This window comes from Rhincodon typus, chromosome 18 (genome assembly GCF_021869965.1).
Source record: "Rhincodon typus isolate 14 chromosome 18, sRhiTyp1.1, whole genome shotgun sequence".
Taxonomy (NCBI): Eukaryota; Metazoa; Chordata; class Chondrichthyes; order Orectolobiformes; family Rhincodontidae; genus Rhincodon; species Rhincodon typus.
Genome location: NC_063349.1, coordinates 36981878 through 36996567, shown reverse-complemented (window position 1 = coordinate 36996567; position 14690 = coordinate 36981878). Strand labels below are relative to the sequence as shown.

Below are 14690 nucleotides of genomic sequence, written 5' to 3'. Positions count from 1 at the left end.
CTCCAAACATGGGATGGCTGAAAGAGCCAAATATTTTGGCTGGGGTCAGATCCTCTGGATCACTTGTGGCAGAAGATTGGAGATTGAAAAGAAGGCAAAAATCAAACCCTTGTGCTACATCACTTCCGGCGAAGGGTTAGCATAAGGTTTCAGGACTCTTAGACATCAGCCAGAATCCTATGATTCTGTTGGCCAAGAGGTAACTTCCAGGTCTCACAGCTGCACTTTTTGTTTACTGCTTTTCTTTTCAGCAGGTGCCCAGGTAGATGGAAGGTCAGCACATGGAAGCAGAAGTGAAGCCAGAGCAGAAAATTCATGGTATCTATCCTCTGTCAGGTGCAGTTCAACAGGCAGCCCTAGAGGGAAATTTGCACTGGAATGTATTGACAAATATTGTTTTTAAGCCTCTTGCATATAAAGGTTAGCGTGAACTCTTCCTACAAAAGAACACAAGAAATAGCAGCACTGGTAGACCACATGGCCCATTGAGTGGGCTATAGCATTTAATAAGGTCATAGCTGACTGTGGGTTTTGATTCCAGCTTTCTGCCTGCTCCCCCTACCCCTTAACTCATTAAGAGACCAAAACTTTGTTTATCCTAACTTTAAATGTATTCAAAGATGGAGACACTATAACCAAATGGGGCACAAATTTCCAAATACTTCATTCTTAATAATGAATACCATTGAATTTTTTACTTAAAAAGTTGCCCATTTACAGACTGCCTGATATTAAACAAGAAAATAATAATTATTTTCAGATCTGTACTTCATAATGAAAATTAGCCAGAAGAAATCTTCCCAATATATGATACTTTGTACAGAAACAAAATAATATACAAAATCATTTTGGACATTTCCTTCCATTGGGAGACATATTTTGTCTAGGACAGCATCAACATATAGGAGTTCACAGGTAAGAGATGGTGCTGAGGGAGCCATAGCACATTGCTGCATTGCATCTAGTAGGTGGAATAGGCAACATAGTCAAGATAGCTGTGGGTGTCAGTGAGTTTATAGTAAATGTTGATTGATGGCCTAACTCCAGAAAAGGAAACAGCAAGGCTGAGGAACAAAAGGAAAATGGCAGAGATAGATCATGTGAACACAAGGATAAGAATTGGAAATTGTTTGCATGTTCCAATTCAGAGTGAGAGCAGGAAGAAGTATTGATATAGACATCAATGTATAAGGGAAAGGAGTAAAGGCAAAAGCCTGAGAAGGCAGGAACAATGAATATTCCAAATATCCCATGAAAATGCATGCATGGCTTGGGCCTATACATGTTCCCATGGCAACATGTTTTAAGAACAGGCTCAGCCTGATAATGGAGTTCGTGGCGGATACAGACTGGCTATGGGAAAGGAAGAAGCAAGAAGCCTCATGCAGCCTGATGATTGAAAGGGGCACATCAGAAGATTGGATGTCTCCAGTGAAAGGTAGATGGTTAGGCCAAGAATTTGGAAACACTTAAATTTGTGGACATGTTGGAAGCATCGGTTTTGTAGTCAGGATAGGTCTGGACAAGGGGAGGAAAAATAGTGTTGAGACAGGACTTTATCAGTTCCTTACGTGAGGAACAATCTGAAATGATGTGACTACTGGGGCAGTCTAATGCATGGATCTTGGGGAGGAGGTAGAAGGGAACTGTACAGGATTGATAGACTACGAACATAGTAGCTACAGCAGGAGGATTCCCGGAAATGATATACATGTCAGTCTTAGAAATGAAGGCTTAATGCTTTATAGCCCGGCCATTGGGGTTCAGCTTTTGGAACATAAATACAAGTTTGCCAAACAAGAAGAGCAGCACCCTTATTATTTAATGGGAATGTTAGGATTGGATCAGTGATAATGAAATGCTGCAAATTCATACAGCTATAGACTCGAATGAGTTGAACAGAAAGTTCTTAAGTCAAAGGGTTGTTAATCTTTGGAATTTTCAATTGCAGAGGCTTATCAATGATCGGTTTGAATATATTCAAGATAAAGGCTGTCAGATACTTTCAGGAGCAGGGGAATTAAGTAATATGGGAATAATGTCAGAGGATGGATTTGAGGCAGAATATCCATAAGATTTGTTCAATGGAGGAACAGATTCGAAGGACCAATGGGCCTAATCTTGTTCTTATTTCTTATGTTCTTATATTCTGATCTTATATAGAGAGAGTAACAGACTGCGTAAGGGTGTAGCTGGGAAATCTGCAAATATGAGAAAGGGTCCACTGTGCAGCAAAAAAACTCCTACCCAAAGAAATGGGTGTGGAGACAAAAGTAAGGGAAGAAGAGCTCAGTATTATGCCAAGATCAAAATGTGTACTCATTGAAATCTAAAAAGACCAGACTGTTGTTTTAAATAATACAAAAATAGGTACATGCTTGAGACAGAATGAATTGGAAATTGAACAGAAGGAAGTGGTAAGAGTTGGGGGAAAAGAAACAAGGCAGAGAAAAGAACAAAACAGAATCAAATATTCTGCATTCTAAAAAGATTTCAAGTGGAACACACAAGTGAAAACAATATTAGGAACAAATGTACTTATTAGTTTTGTATCCAATTTGTGTAATTACACTTTTCTGCTTTATTCTGTATAACATTTTTATTTAATGTGAAGAATAACCATATTAACTGTTCATATAACAGAGTACAGCATTAAAATGAAACCAATACTCACAGGGACACTCCCACTGTGGACAACACCTGTCATTGTTTATTTGGATAGGCATTCCAAGAAAGCCACAACTTGGCTGTGTTATATTAAAAGGACACTAGAAGAAATAATTTCAAATAAAAAATATGTATCAAAAGATATATAAAATGTAAGTATGCATCAATTCTGCAGATTTACTCATGTTGATGAGATTATTTTCTGTTGTTAAAAAAACTTGCAAAAATTTGATATTTCGTTCTAAATACAATCAGCAGTATTTGTGACATTGCTGTGGTATTTTGCTCCAAAGCTTTGCTGCTTTAAGGAAGCAATAGAACCATTAAAAGAAACATATAAAATAACAATTGCATTTATGCCAGTGATCAAGAGAAAGCTAAGACCTTATGTGACTTATTGCTAAATTAAATAGAGACATAATTGTAAAATGAGAAAGAGAATGTTGTTCCACATTTAATTACATCTTTCATTCAATGCATTTGTTTAACTAAAGATCTAATCATGTTAAAGCAGGGCAACATTCTACATCTGAGGACACCTGAGTCTATTACTACAAAAACTGCAGGAGTTTATTCTTGGCATGGTCATAGGTAGCAGTGAATCAAGGTCCATCTAGAAAAATAGGCCTAAATTGTCAGTAAAGTAAAAAATACATTTTGAAAAGATTAACACAACATCACAGCAAAAGCAGGAACATCACAAAACCTCCACTTAGGTTCTGCATTTTATATTATTTACACAAGATGTAAAGTAGACCTTTGCGTCAAAAATCACATGACACCAGGTTATAGTCCAACAGGTTCATTTGAAATCACAAGCTTTCACTGCACTCCTAAAGCTTTCAAATAAACCTGTTGGACTATAACCTGGTGTTGTATGATTTTTGACTTTATCCACCCAGTCCAACACTGGCACCTTCACATCATAGACAATAGTGAGAAGAGCTTGGATTTTCATTCCTGAGGCAGGTAGGCAGAATCAGGAAGTTTCCTGTCTTACCAATGCATCTCAGGAAAATAGGTTATGAATGGTGGAATCTCCATTCTGTGGGTATGGGCCCACAACCTCAGGATGTAGGTCTGAGGTAACTACAGGGGCTACCAAATCCCCTCACACCCTACTTGCCAACTCACTCCGTATCCACTATGGGCAGGCATCACAAACCTTGCTGAGATGAAACAAAATAAAGTTCAAAGTATACATTACAGACTTTACTACATGAATAAATACTCATCCATTAAAGTCCATTCAATACATTTAAATTCTCTAGCGTTCTTAATCCTTTATAAAAAAAAAATTTGAATTCATAACTGCACATCGAAAGTCACATAAACCTATAACAAACTCTTGCAACTGTCAATCAAACGTTGAATTACAGCCCTCTCAAATTGTGACAATAATAGGTTGTAGAAGCAGTCAAGTAGCAATTATACTATAATCCTGGAATCTTCATGACTTCATAAAAATCCAAGGTTAGATGTAAAGTTGGTTTTGAAGTAAGGACTAAATTTTCAACTTGTTACCCAGATATCTTTCTCTGGACAGACAGCAATGGAAGAATTGGGATCCCTCTTCTGTCACCTAGACTTCAACTAAGGGTTATTTAGGAGAAAAAGTATGTTTCAAGAAAGCTTTAATGAATAAAAGAGGCATTTGGAGATGCCTTTAGTTGAGAAGATAGGAAATTTCTAGCTGAGATCAGAATCATGAGACAAAGAATGTTAACAAGCAAAGATAGACTGTAGATAAAAGGTAGCAGTTAGACTTCTGAGAAACATGATAATTTTTTATTAAGAAAAACACACAAATGAGATTGTTGCCATTAAGCGACTGCAGTACAAGGATGTTGGATGTTGTTATCATGACGTGTACCTTTATGCATATCTTAAACTACTGTCATTGATCAACGAATTAAACAGAATATCATGCATTAGCCCCATGACTATTTTAGCAGTCTGAAGCAGCGGTGTTTGGAGTAAGATGTCCTAGACTTAGCTCCTGTGAACTTTATTCGTAAATAGTCATATCTTCAAATAAAAAATCCCACATTAGTGTTTTCTAACTGTTCATTGTAATTAGTATGTTTTTGCCCAAAAAAAGAATATATTATGATATTGTTTGCATTAAGGTTGTATAATTTACATCGGAATCATTGACATCAAAAGTCAAGGTCATCAAAATTCACCTCAATCAATAATTTCCCTAAGGGTGGGAGGTCCAGTGATATTCATTTAGTTCTGGTCAGAACACTGTTATTCTTGATTAAATTCCCAGTCTCATTCATTGCATTGATTTAAGTTTTTCTACCTCCTGAATGAATGGATAAAACTGATGATCTGAATTGTATATTTTGAATTACATCCAAAACCATCAAATAAGAAAGTCTCCGCTTAAGATAGTTACAAAACAAGGTTGATGCTTTTGAATAAATAAATGACATACGTTTCTATTTGTAGCAATTTATTACATTATTCAAGTTAGAACTTTACTTCATCAGTTACCTCAATTAGTGCAGCTATCTCTCTTCCAAGAGAAACATTAGATTGGAACCTTCCAAATAGCAGCATTTGGGATCTGGGCTTTCTAACTAAAATATCACAGACTGACTTCAAATTTGCCTGCCTGATTAAGTGATCTGCTTCCATTCAGGCTATTAGGTGGAGTATCATGCATTGCTGGAGCACCTGAGTTAAGCTAGCTGAAAATTGACAGGGAAATATTCTCCATTGCAGAAGTCAAAAACAGTCATAACCTTGGATATTCAATGATCTTCTTGATCATAAAACAAGAAGTTTAATGATGGATAAGTAGTTTGGAGGAGCATGAGTCAAGGGGCAGAGTGGAATAATAAAGGAAACAGTGACAGGTGAAAACATAAAGCTTGTTTTCTTAGTAAGTGTAGAAGAGAATAGGTCAAACTACATAACCTATTATTGAGCTTCTAACATGAAATTACAAGCTCAACCATTTTTTTTCAATTTCAGTATTTACAGAAATCTAGAATTTTTATATGCCGTTTTGCACATTCTGTTAAAAGGAGGAATAAAAAGGTTAAATTGCTCCTACTATGCATTGTGGTGGTGTCACTGATGGAGCTGCAGTTTGAGAATAAGAGGGTGCAGTTGAGATACCAAATGAAACTGCAGTTTCTGGTTGTAAACTCATTGTAGCTGCTGAAGTAGGTGACGTCAGATTAGATGGAGAAGTCTGTGGCACGGAGGATGCTTCTGATATAGTTTTCTCCTCAGCATGTGTAGATGAGACAGTAACTGGGGAAATCACTGCTGTTGATTGCATGCTTTGTGCTGCCCCAGTTCCGACACTTAACTCTGGAGGCAATGTAGCACTGGTTGTCGTAAGTGGTGTAACAGAGCGCCTGGTGACCTCTTCTGTAGATATTTCAGTCTTCCCCACAGTTGTTGGTTGCAGTGTTGTGATTTTTGTACTGTATTGAGTTGCTGATATTGCTGGCTGAGATGCAGATGCTGTACCATGTGCTGAGAAACTAATCCCATCAGATATGGTGCGAGGAGTAGTGGTTAAAAAAGTACTACTTAAAGTGGAAGACAGTATTTTTTCCATAGTATGAATGGGAGTTCTAGATTGACTTGTAACTGCTGCTGTAGTACTTGTTGTTCTGGAACTCTCAACAGAAGTTGAGGTAGTCGTTGTGGAACTTAGAAGTGAAGGTTCTGTAGATGTAGAAGATGTTGTATAAGCTGATGTAGAAATGGTTACAGGGGATGTCGTTGTGACTGGAACTGTTGTCAGTGGAGTTGATATACTTGTATATTGGTCTGTAATGGCAGTTGTTGTCTGTCCTACTGTTGAAGACAATAACGTTGTGGGTGAACTGTATGTTCTCTCTGTCGTAGCAGATGTTGTAGTTGGCAATAGAAAAGGCAAATCTGTTGCAGTGACATTAATGCCTGTTAAAAAATTAAACAATTAATATATCATTCACAGATGCAAATTCTTCAAGCTCAACCCATGAACATTGTCTTTTTCCGTTGCTTCTATTGAAATTGACATGTTTCCTTTAACACATCATTAAAACAAGAAGCTAAGTACAATAACAATAACTGAGAATGCTGGAGAAACTTAACATGTTTGGCAGCACCTGTGAAGAGAGAAACATTGAGTCAGGTATTACTCTGTTATGAAGAAATCATACAGGACTCAAAACATTAACTCTGTTTCTCTCTCCACAGATTCTACCAGACCTGCTGATTTTCTCCATCATTCTCTGCATTTGATTCAGATTTTGTATTTTGCCTTTAGGTTACATACTACAGTTATTTCCCATAAACCAGTCAAAAACTCTTGAGAACATTCTCTTAGGCTGACTCACTAAATGCGTCAAAAAAAAAACAAAGAACCACAGATGCTGGAAATTAGAAACAAAAATAGAAATTGCTGGAAAATGTAGCAGGTCTGGCAGCATCTGTGGAGAGAAAACAGAGTTAACGTGTTGGGTCCAGTGACCCTTCTTCAGAACTGATCCCCAGCAATTTCTGTTTTTGTTTCTGACTAAATGTGTCCTTTTGGATGTAATCACTTTTTGCTGAACTCCGTAAATTAGTGTGTCATAATATATTCACAGGACAGTATTAAGTTTTCAAAACATAGTTAATTTGATTTGACTTCATCTTCATTATTTGATATTTCCAAATTTATTTTGCTGATTATTATCCTTAGTATAACAATAGAAGAAAAAAGTAACGACTAGTTTAGTAATCTGTACTCAAATCAAAGGCACTGTGAATGTGGAGGGCAACGTCAGCCTAAAATTTTCAGGGCACTAATGTTGAATTAAAATTAACTGATCTAGAAGTGCTAAATTATTGCTGTTCTTCTCTGGATCTTTTGTGTCTCAACGTCATAACATAAAACAAAGTGCGCAAAACCATGAAAGTAAACAAACTGAGACACTTACAGTCCTCCAGGTGAACACATCTGTGGGTGGCTTCATCAAGAAGCATGTTCTTTGGGCAATGTACTAAACATCCTTCGACCCTGCATGAAAAAAACAGAATAGCTCTTTATGTTCTATCTGCAGTTTATATAGTAGCTATAAACCATGCAGCAACTCTGGCTGAGTCTGCAGCTGGGTAACCTGTTTATAAGCGTCCTCCAATTACCGGGTGATCTTCTCTTCCACTGTGGGGGGGATATCTTTGGAAGGCTTTTTTGCATTCCTTGACCCACAGAAAGCAGGTTGACCAGAAAGGTGTAGGGGATGTCCACAATCTGGGATTCCCAGTCAGTGACTGGTTCCAGATGCAGATTGGGTCCATCAGGATTGGATGGGATGTGGAAAGGGAATTGAGAGGTAATTCAGTTGTAAGGTAATTGGGAGATTTGACCACTAGGGAATGAGAGGAATGGAGAAAAAGTGACCAATTGAACTGGGGAGGTAATTGGAGGGGGATTTAATGGGGAGGAGGGAAGACAACCTGGCTTGCTGTGCCAGTTTGGAGATCTCGTTTGCAATCCTAAAGGTGTCAAATGCATCAGCAATAGGTCTGATGGAGCTCAGAGATTGGATCTAGGGAATCAGAGGCTTCATGGTGGGACTGGAAGCCTCACTGAGAAGGTCATAGACAGGCACTTGATTTGAGGATGAGCCTCAAACAGTTGCATATATCCAGGAAGTAAAGGTGAAGGCATGCAACTTCTAAATCAATCAAGTGCCTGCATGAAAGATAACAGTTGATGTTAACACCAGAATAACATTGAGGTATGCGGTCTCATCATCATCTTATTTTAAAATTTCAGACTGCGTCCTTGGTTATGGTTGATTTCTTGCCCTCCTTCCAAACTCAGTTAAAGCTGGAGATTGGTGGGTTTGGTTCAGAAAAACACAACTCTCAGATTTCAATCTGACCCAAGGAAGGTATTTTCTCCAGTTATAACACACTGCTTTATTTCAGCTCAATAACTTCGCATGTAAGCAATGATAAGACTGGAAATTCACACTGAAGTCATGCATCGCCCTGATTCCCTAACAACCTGTGCTATCCTCCACTCCTAATGTAAAGACTCAATTAATTATTATTCTTATTTATTAACATGAAAAAATAAGATGAAAAATTCAATACTTAGCTTAAAATAAAAAGATGAAAGTGCTGGATTCTGCAGATCTGACAGCAGAGAAATCTGACAGAGAGACAATGAGCTGGATATTACAATTCCCCATTGGGTATGTTTTTGGACTAAGGGTGACTAGGGTGGCAAATGCCAAAATCAAAACCCAACCATCATTTGTAACTAATATGCAATTAATAACAAATGGTCAATTGATCATGTGAAAAGCTCAATTCACCCCCAATAATACATTGTCCATGCCAAATTATACTGTACTGGAGAGCTGTATTCAGTATAAATGTATGTCTAGCAAGATAGTTGAGCTGTTCTGACTGTAGTACCAACAGCCAACGCCCGACCAAACAGAGTGCATAGAATCTATGAAGGGACAGCCATGCAGGCTTGAGTTTATGGGAGGAGCACAAGCCATAGACAGAGCTACAACAGAGTTCTCTCAGAACAGAGATAGTAGGAACTGCTGTGTTCATCCAGCTCTACACCTTGTTCTCTCAGAACACCCCACATTTGTCTTGATGATATTTAGTGATATGATTATGATATGATTACTTTAAACTAATATTTATAATTAATCAGGAGAATGTTGGACAATCAGATTTACATTCAAATATACAGCAATACAGTGGATCCATTTCTTCATTTAGACTAGACTATGAATGCTCCTCTGGCTTTCGCTAGTCTGCTAGATCAATAGCTCCATGGGTAGTGAGCCATCTACTGGTAAGGTAACAAAGATCAGTATAAACAGATAATCCTGGCTCACTACTCAGAAATTGGAAAGGCCCAAGCAAAACAAGGACTTGAAGAGAGGAAGGTTTGCACGGTCAGGAAGGAGGGATCACATCCGGAGTGAGACACAGCCTGAGCGAGTATACATTTCAGGAAATATGAAGGCACATGGGGATTTGGTGCAAAGGGAAAGATGTGCTTTTCGTTTGCTTTTTTGACTCATAGTCTGTAAGGTTTTTTTTAACAGTTTAAATTGAAGTTTAAGATCAGGGTCCCAGCACGAAAGAGTGCCATTACAGGTAAACTGTAAGTTCATTGATTGGTGATAGCCACTAATTTGACTATCCATTATAAGTTACTTCCAAATTGAAGGCAAATTGGGGAAATATTTACTGATTACAAACTAAAAGACCAGTACAAAATATTTTTTGAAAACCAAATTAAGAATTAAGCAATTAAAACAGAGATGCCTGGCCAGGTGATTTGTTGTAACTGCACCATGTGGGAGCTGGTGGACCTTCTGATTCCTTAGCACAACAAACAGGAGCTCCATCTGCTAGTCATGTTCTAATGAGGGGAGTTCCAGTACAAGGCCAACTTCCACAACCTTGACAGTCATAAAGTCAGAGACATGAGCCTGCCTCCACTTCCTCTGTGGGAACAAGGGAGCACTATGTAGAAGTGGCAAAGAGTTGAAAACATTGCGCCAAGTCCGAGCATTAATAGAAACATAAAATAAAGGAGTAGAAGAAGGTTATTCAACCCCTTGAACCTACTATGCCATTCAACAATGGCTGATTTTATTGTAGCCACAAGTTCACATTCTAATGCCTACTGTTGTTAACCTGTTCACGTCACCCACCCCATTTAGCAACAAATTATTCACTTTTGCCCTAAAACACACAAATAATCCTCTACCACCGTCTTTTCAGGCAGAAACTCAATGTCCTCTGTGAGGAAACATTTGGCCTCATGTCAATTTTAAATTGGAGACTCCTTACTTTTAAACAGTAACCTCCACTTCTAAATTCTCCCATATGAGAAAATATCCTCTCCACATCTAGATTATCACACCTCTCGGGATCTTGTATGCTTCAGCTAAGTCACCTCTCACTCTTTTATATCCAGCAGATACAGACCTAACCTGTCCAACCTTTCCTCATAAGACATTCCAGATATTAGTCTGATAAAATCTCTCTCAGTTGTTCCAATGAATTGATATCCTTCCTCAAACATGGTGACCAGAACTGTACACAGTACTCCAGATGTGGTCTCACCAATGCCTTGCATGATGACGCACAACTTCCCAACTAGAAAGGTAGTGAAGCCGATGCAGACAAATAAAAATCTTTTGTGGTGATCACAGAGGGGTTCCATGTTCCTGGAGTGACAGTTCTTGTGGTTGATTTGCCTCACAGCATTCAGTGGGTTGCTCTATTGCCACAAACATGCAGACAACGATGTTATGGAGGTATCTTTGAAATGAGTCACCTCTATGTCTGGGTGGCAACATCTGTGTTGAAAGAGATGAAGTAGCCCACTCTGGCAGAAAAGGGTATTTGTTAACCGCTGGATGTGCCTCTGAGCTTTGGACTGTGAGATCTCACAGAGGTCACATGCAAAGCTTTGGAGAGAACCAATCATGAAGAAATTGAGGCTCATGGTCACCTCGAGGTCACCAGGAGCATAATTCCTCTGATTTCCCCTTGGCCGGAGTCTTCTCAGGCAAGGATGCAAAGTCCACTCACCACCTGTCAGGATAAACACATCCTAATCCAACATTGTATCTCAGGCATTTTGAGATAGATTACCCTGCTCTCAAACAGCCTTTTAGGTGGGCAGTTCCTCAGTATTCTACATCTCCTTCTTGCAAGTACTTGGCAATCATGGTACTCCTCTGTCTTACAGCCAAGTATATGGCAAGCGCAACATTTCAACTTGCCTTTGCTGCTGCTACTCTACTTGTGCCTTTGTATACAGCAGGTGTGATGGGACTGCTATCATTCTAGATTGCTCATTTTAAAAGTACTTCTCTTAATACTGAGGCTGATCTTAAAGGCAGAGGGCTTCTTTGTGCTGATATTCAGAAGTACTGGGTGTTGCTTTAAGGGAATCTACTTCCATGACCTCATCCCGGCCAGACATGCAATTTGCTATCAGGCAGCGTTTGGTAGTTTAAACAAAATGGCAAAATGGCAAAAACAAAATGGAAATTTTCTATGCTTTATTCCTCCTATCCTGGTGAATTTCTTTGTGACCCAACAGAAGAGACATAGTTTTGTTCAGTTGCAAAAAAACAGAGGTACCAATGAAAAGAGTAGGACTTCTGGAATGTGATTTTCATAGCCCTATTAAATGAGTGGATACATGTTTTGTACAGAAAGCATTCCCAACCTGCAAAAATGTCAAGTAAAAATGATACAGGTTAAGAAATGCAGAGGGAAGAATTCTGGCCAAAAAAAAATGAATGTGTTGTAATTCGCATATGAAGTCCCTTCTCCACACCCAAACAAAATTTCCTTTCCACATCTCCCAGCAAGACTACTCTACGCCTACCATATTCCACATCTCTCCTGTAAGTTTATTATCTGATTATTTGATTTCCACTTGATCACCATCCTGCAACATGTTGTGGTAGTTGCTACAATGTTATTGGCCCCAAGGTGAATTTCTCTGTATAAAGCACAATTATTTGGGCCACACATCCTACCCTGCCTTTCTCCTCTAATGTTTTACTCATATGTTTCTCTCTATTGTTTTAATTACTTTATATCTTTCATCTATTTTACTGTACTGTACTATTGGGCCTGAAACAATTCGTGTTTTTGTACAGCATTTCAATACAGTAAAAATTCCCCAGTGCATTTCACAGGAGCGTTACCAAACAAAATTCAACACCAAGCCACATCAGGAAATACAAGAACAGATGATTAAAAGCTTGGTCAAAGACATTGGTTTCAAGAAGTGTCTTAAACAATGAAAAAGAGGTAGAGGGGCGATAAAGATTATGGAGGGAATTGCAGAGTTTGAGGCTTTGGCAGGTGAAGGCACGGCTGCCAATGGTGCAGATGCTCATTGGGCTAGAATTAGAGGTCCATTAAAATTCCAAATTGATTCCTGGGCTGGCAGGACTGACATATGAGGAGAGATTGAGTGGCTAGGATTGTATTTGCTGGATTTTAGAAGAATGAGGCATGATCTCATAGAAACCTATAAAGTTCTAACAGGACTAGACAGGTTAGGTTTGTTGGTCTAGAATGGTTTACGGAGTTAGAGGAGTGGCAGGACACAGTACATCTTTGAAAATAAGGAGGACTCTGCCCTTTCTTTTTAGAACTATGTTTTGCACCACCCTTTCCCACATTCCTCATCACACCTTTAAAAGTCATAAGTCACACTACACCAATGGGGGTTCATCTGAAATCACAAGCTTTTTGAGCGCTGCTCCATTGTCAGGTGAAGTGGAGGGAAGCATGCAGGCACAGAATTTATAGGTGGATAGATAACTGTAAGATAATTCCAAGTAATTAAGAGTGTCAAAAGATAGTACAAATGGTGTGAGTGGAGTGTCAATAGGCTGACTTTGCAGGTGATCATAACTGTCAGACACACCTGTGTGATAACAAATAACATGCTAGGTATAACCAAAGTAACAAGTAATCAGTGTTATGTGTTTGTAAAGTCTTCCTTACTATTCTGTTTTGACACCATCACCTTGATAACTTGTTATGATCTCTCCACCTTTATTAGTTTGTACAGTTTTGGATCACTTGTAACTTTGGTTAGATACCCAGCATACGAGTCTTATACCTATCATGTTATTCCAGCCATTTGGTTTGTCTCTAACACCATCTTATTTTTGATTTTTAAAAAAATTATCTCTCTCTGCCTTAATTAATCGGATCATACTTCATCCTTTCACTTGCTATTCAGCTGTTGACACTTTACTCACACCGTTTGACATTTTTGATCACCTGCAAAAAGTTGTTATTCAGCCTGCTGACACTCCACTCATACCATTTTTGTACTATCTTTTGACACTCTTAATTACCTGGAATTATCTCTCTGCCTATGAGTTCTGTGCCTGTGCGCTTCCTTCCACTTCACTTGACAAAGGAGCAGTCCTGCGAAAGTTTGTGATTTTGACTAAACCCATTGGACTATAACCTGATACTGTATAAATTCTGACTTTGTCCACCCAGTCCAATACCAGCACCTTCACATCATGACTACCTTTTAAAGTCCTTCAGGCTACCTTACTTACCAGGTTCGGGTAGAACCTATCCCAATGGTACAGGTCACATACTGCTAACCAGCTTTTCATGAAATGGAACCCCACTTTCCCACACTCCGTTCAGTCATGGGTGGCCACCTCCTTAATCTGTTTATCCTAATGACAATTTCTGCATGGCTTGGGTAATAATCCAGAGATTACAATCCTTGGTTTCCAGTTCTTTAATTCAGAGTCCTAGAACTACCTAAAGCAGGACTCCCTGTTGTTCCTCTGTTGTTGATCCCAATTTGGGCCACAATGGTTGAATCCTCCCCTTCTCTCTCCATTCCATTTGTGATGGCCCCTGCCTTGACACCAAGAAGTATCATAACATGTGGGAGTCACAATCCTGCTCATAAAGGATGCTCTCTGTTACTCTGATTATTGAAACATGGATCATGGAATACAGGTTATGTTTTCAAAATAACCTGCAGATATAAATATATCAATAAACAAAATAAAGGCTGTGTTTTATATTATATTCAATTATGTAAGAACAAATAAAAATTATTAACTCCTACTTTTTTTACATGTATGAAATCCACAGACACTTACGGTGACAAAAACTTGCAGGCTATTGCATGAGGGTCACTGCATGTTTTGACGCAAGGACTGGCGCAGGCCTCATATCTATATTCACACGTTATTCTGTATGGTATAACCATGCTGCTTTCTGAAAGAAAATGATAAAATATATTGCATAAACCTGGTTTTGTTTAATATTTTAAAAATCTAAGAAGCTACCCAATGACTTTTTACTTCATGCAAAATAAATTGCTGGAAAATAATATACTTTTCTCTCATGCTTTGTTAAAATGCAGTCACTGGAAATACCCTAGTAATCTGGAACAGAGATTTGAAAGCAGCAGACAGGGTGGTGTATTGAGTAATATAAAGAAAAACCAGTTCTGTGCC

General features: G+C 38.5%; 1 protein-coding gene across 1 annotated transcript in view; it reads right to left on the bottom strand.

Annotated features, from left to right (window-relative positions):
* The window catches only part of otogl (otogelin-like), a 198108-nt gene that overhangs the window by 56091 nt on the left and 127327 nt on the right, over nucleotides 1-14690 (bottom strand). The window contains exons 33-36 of the mRNA XM_048607915.1: nucleotides 14331-14448; nucleotides 7605-7684; nucleotides 5735-6597; nucleotides 2675-2768 (exon numbers count right to left, since the gene is read on the bottom strand). Of these exons, the coding sequence (XP_048463872.1) occupies nucleotides 2675-2768; nucleotides 5735-6597; nucleotides 7605-7684; nucleotides 14331-14448 (1155 nt within the window). The remainder of the gene's footprint in view (nucleotides 1-2674; nucleotides 2769-5734; nucleotides 6598-7604; nucleotides 7685-14330; nucleotides 14449-14690) is intronic.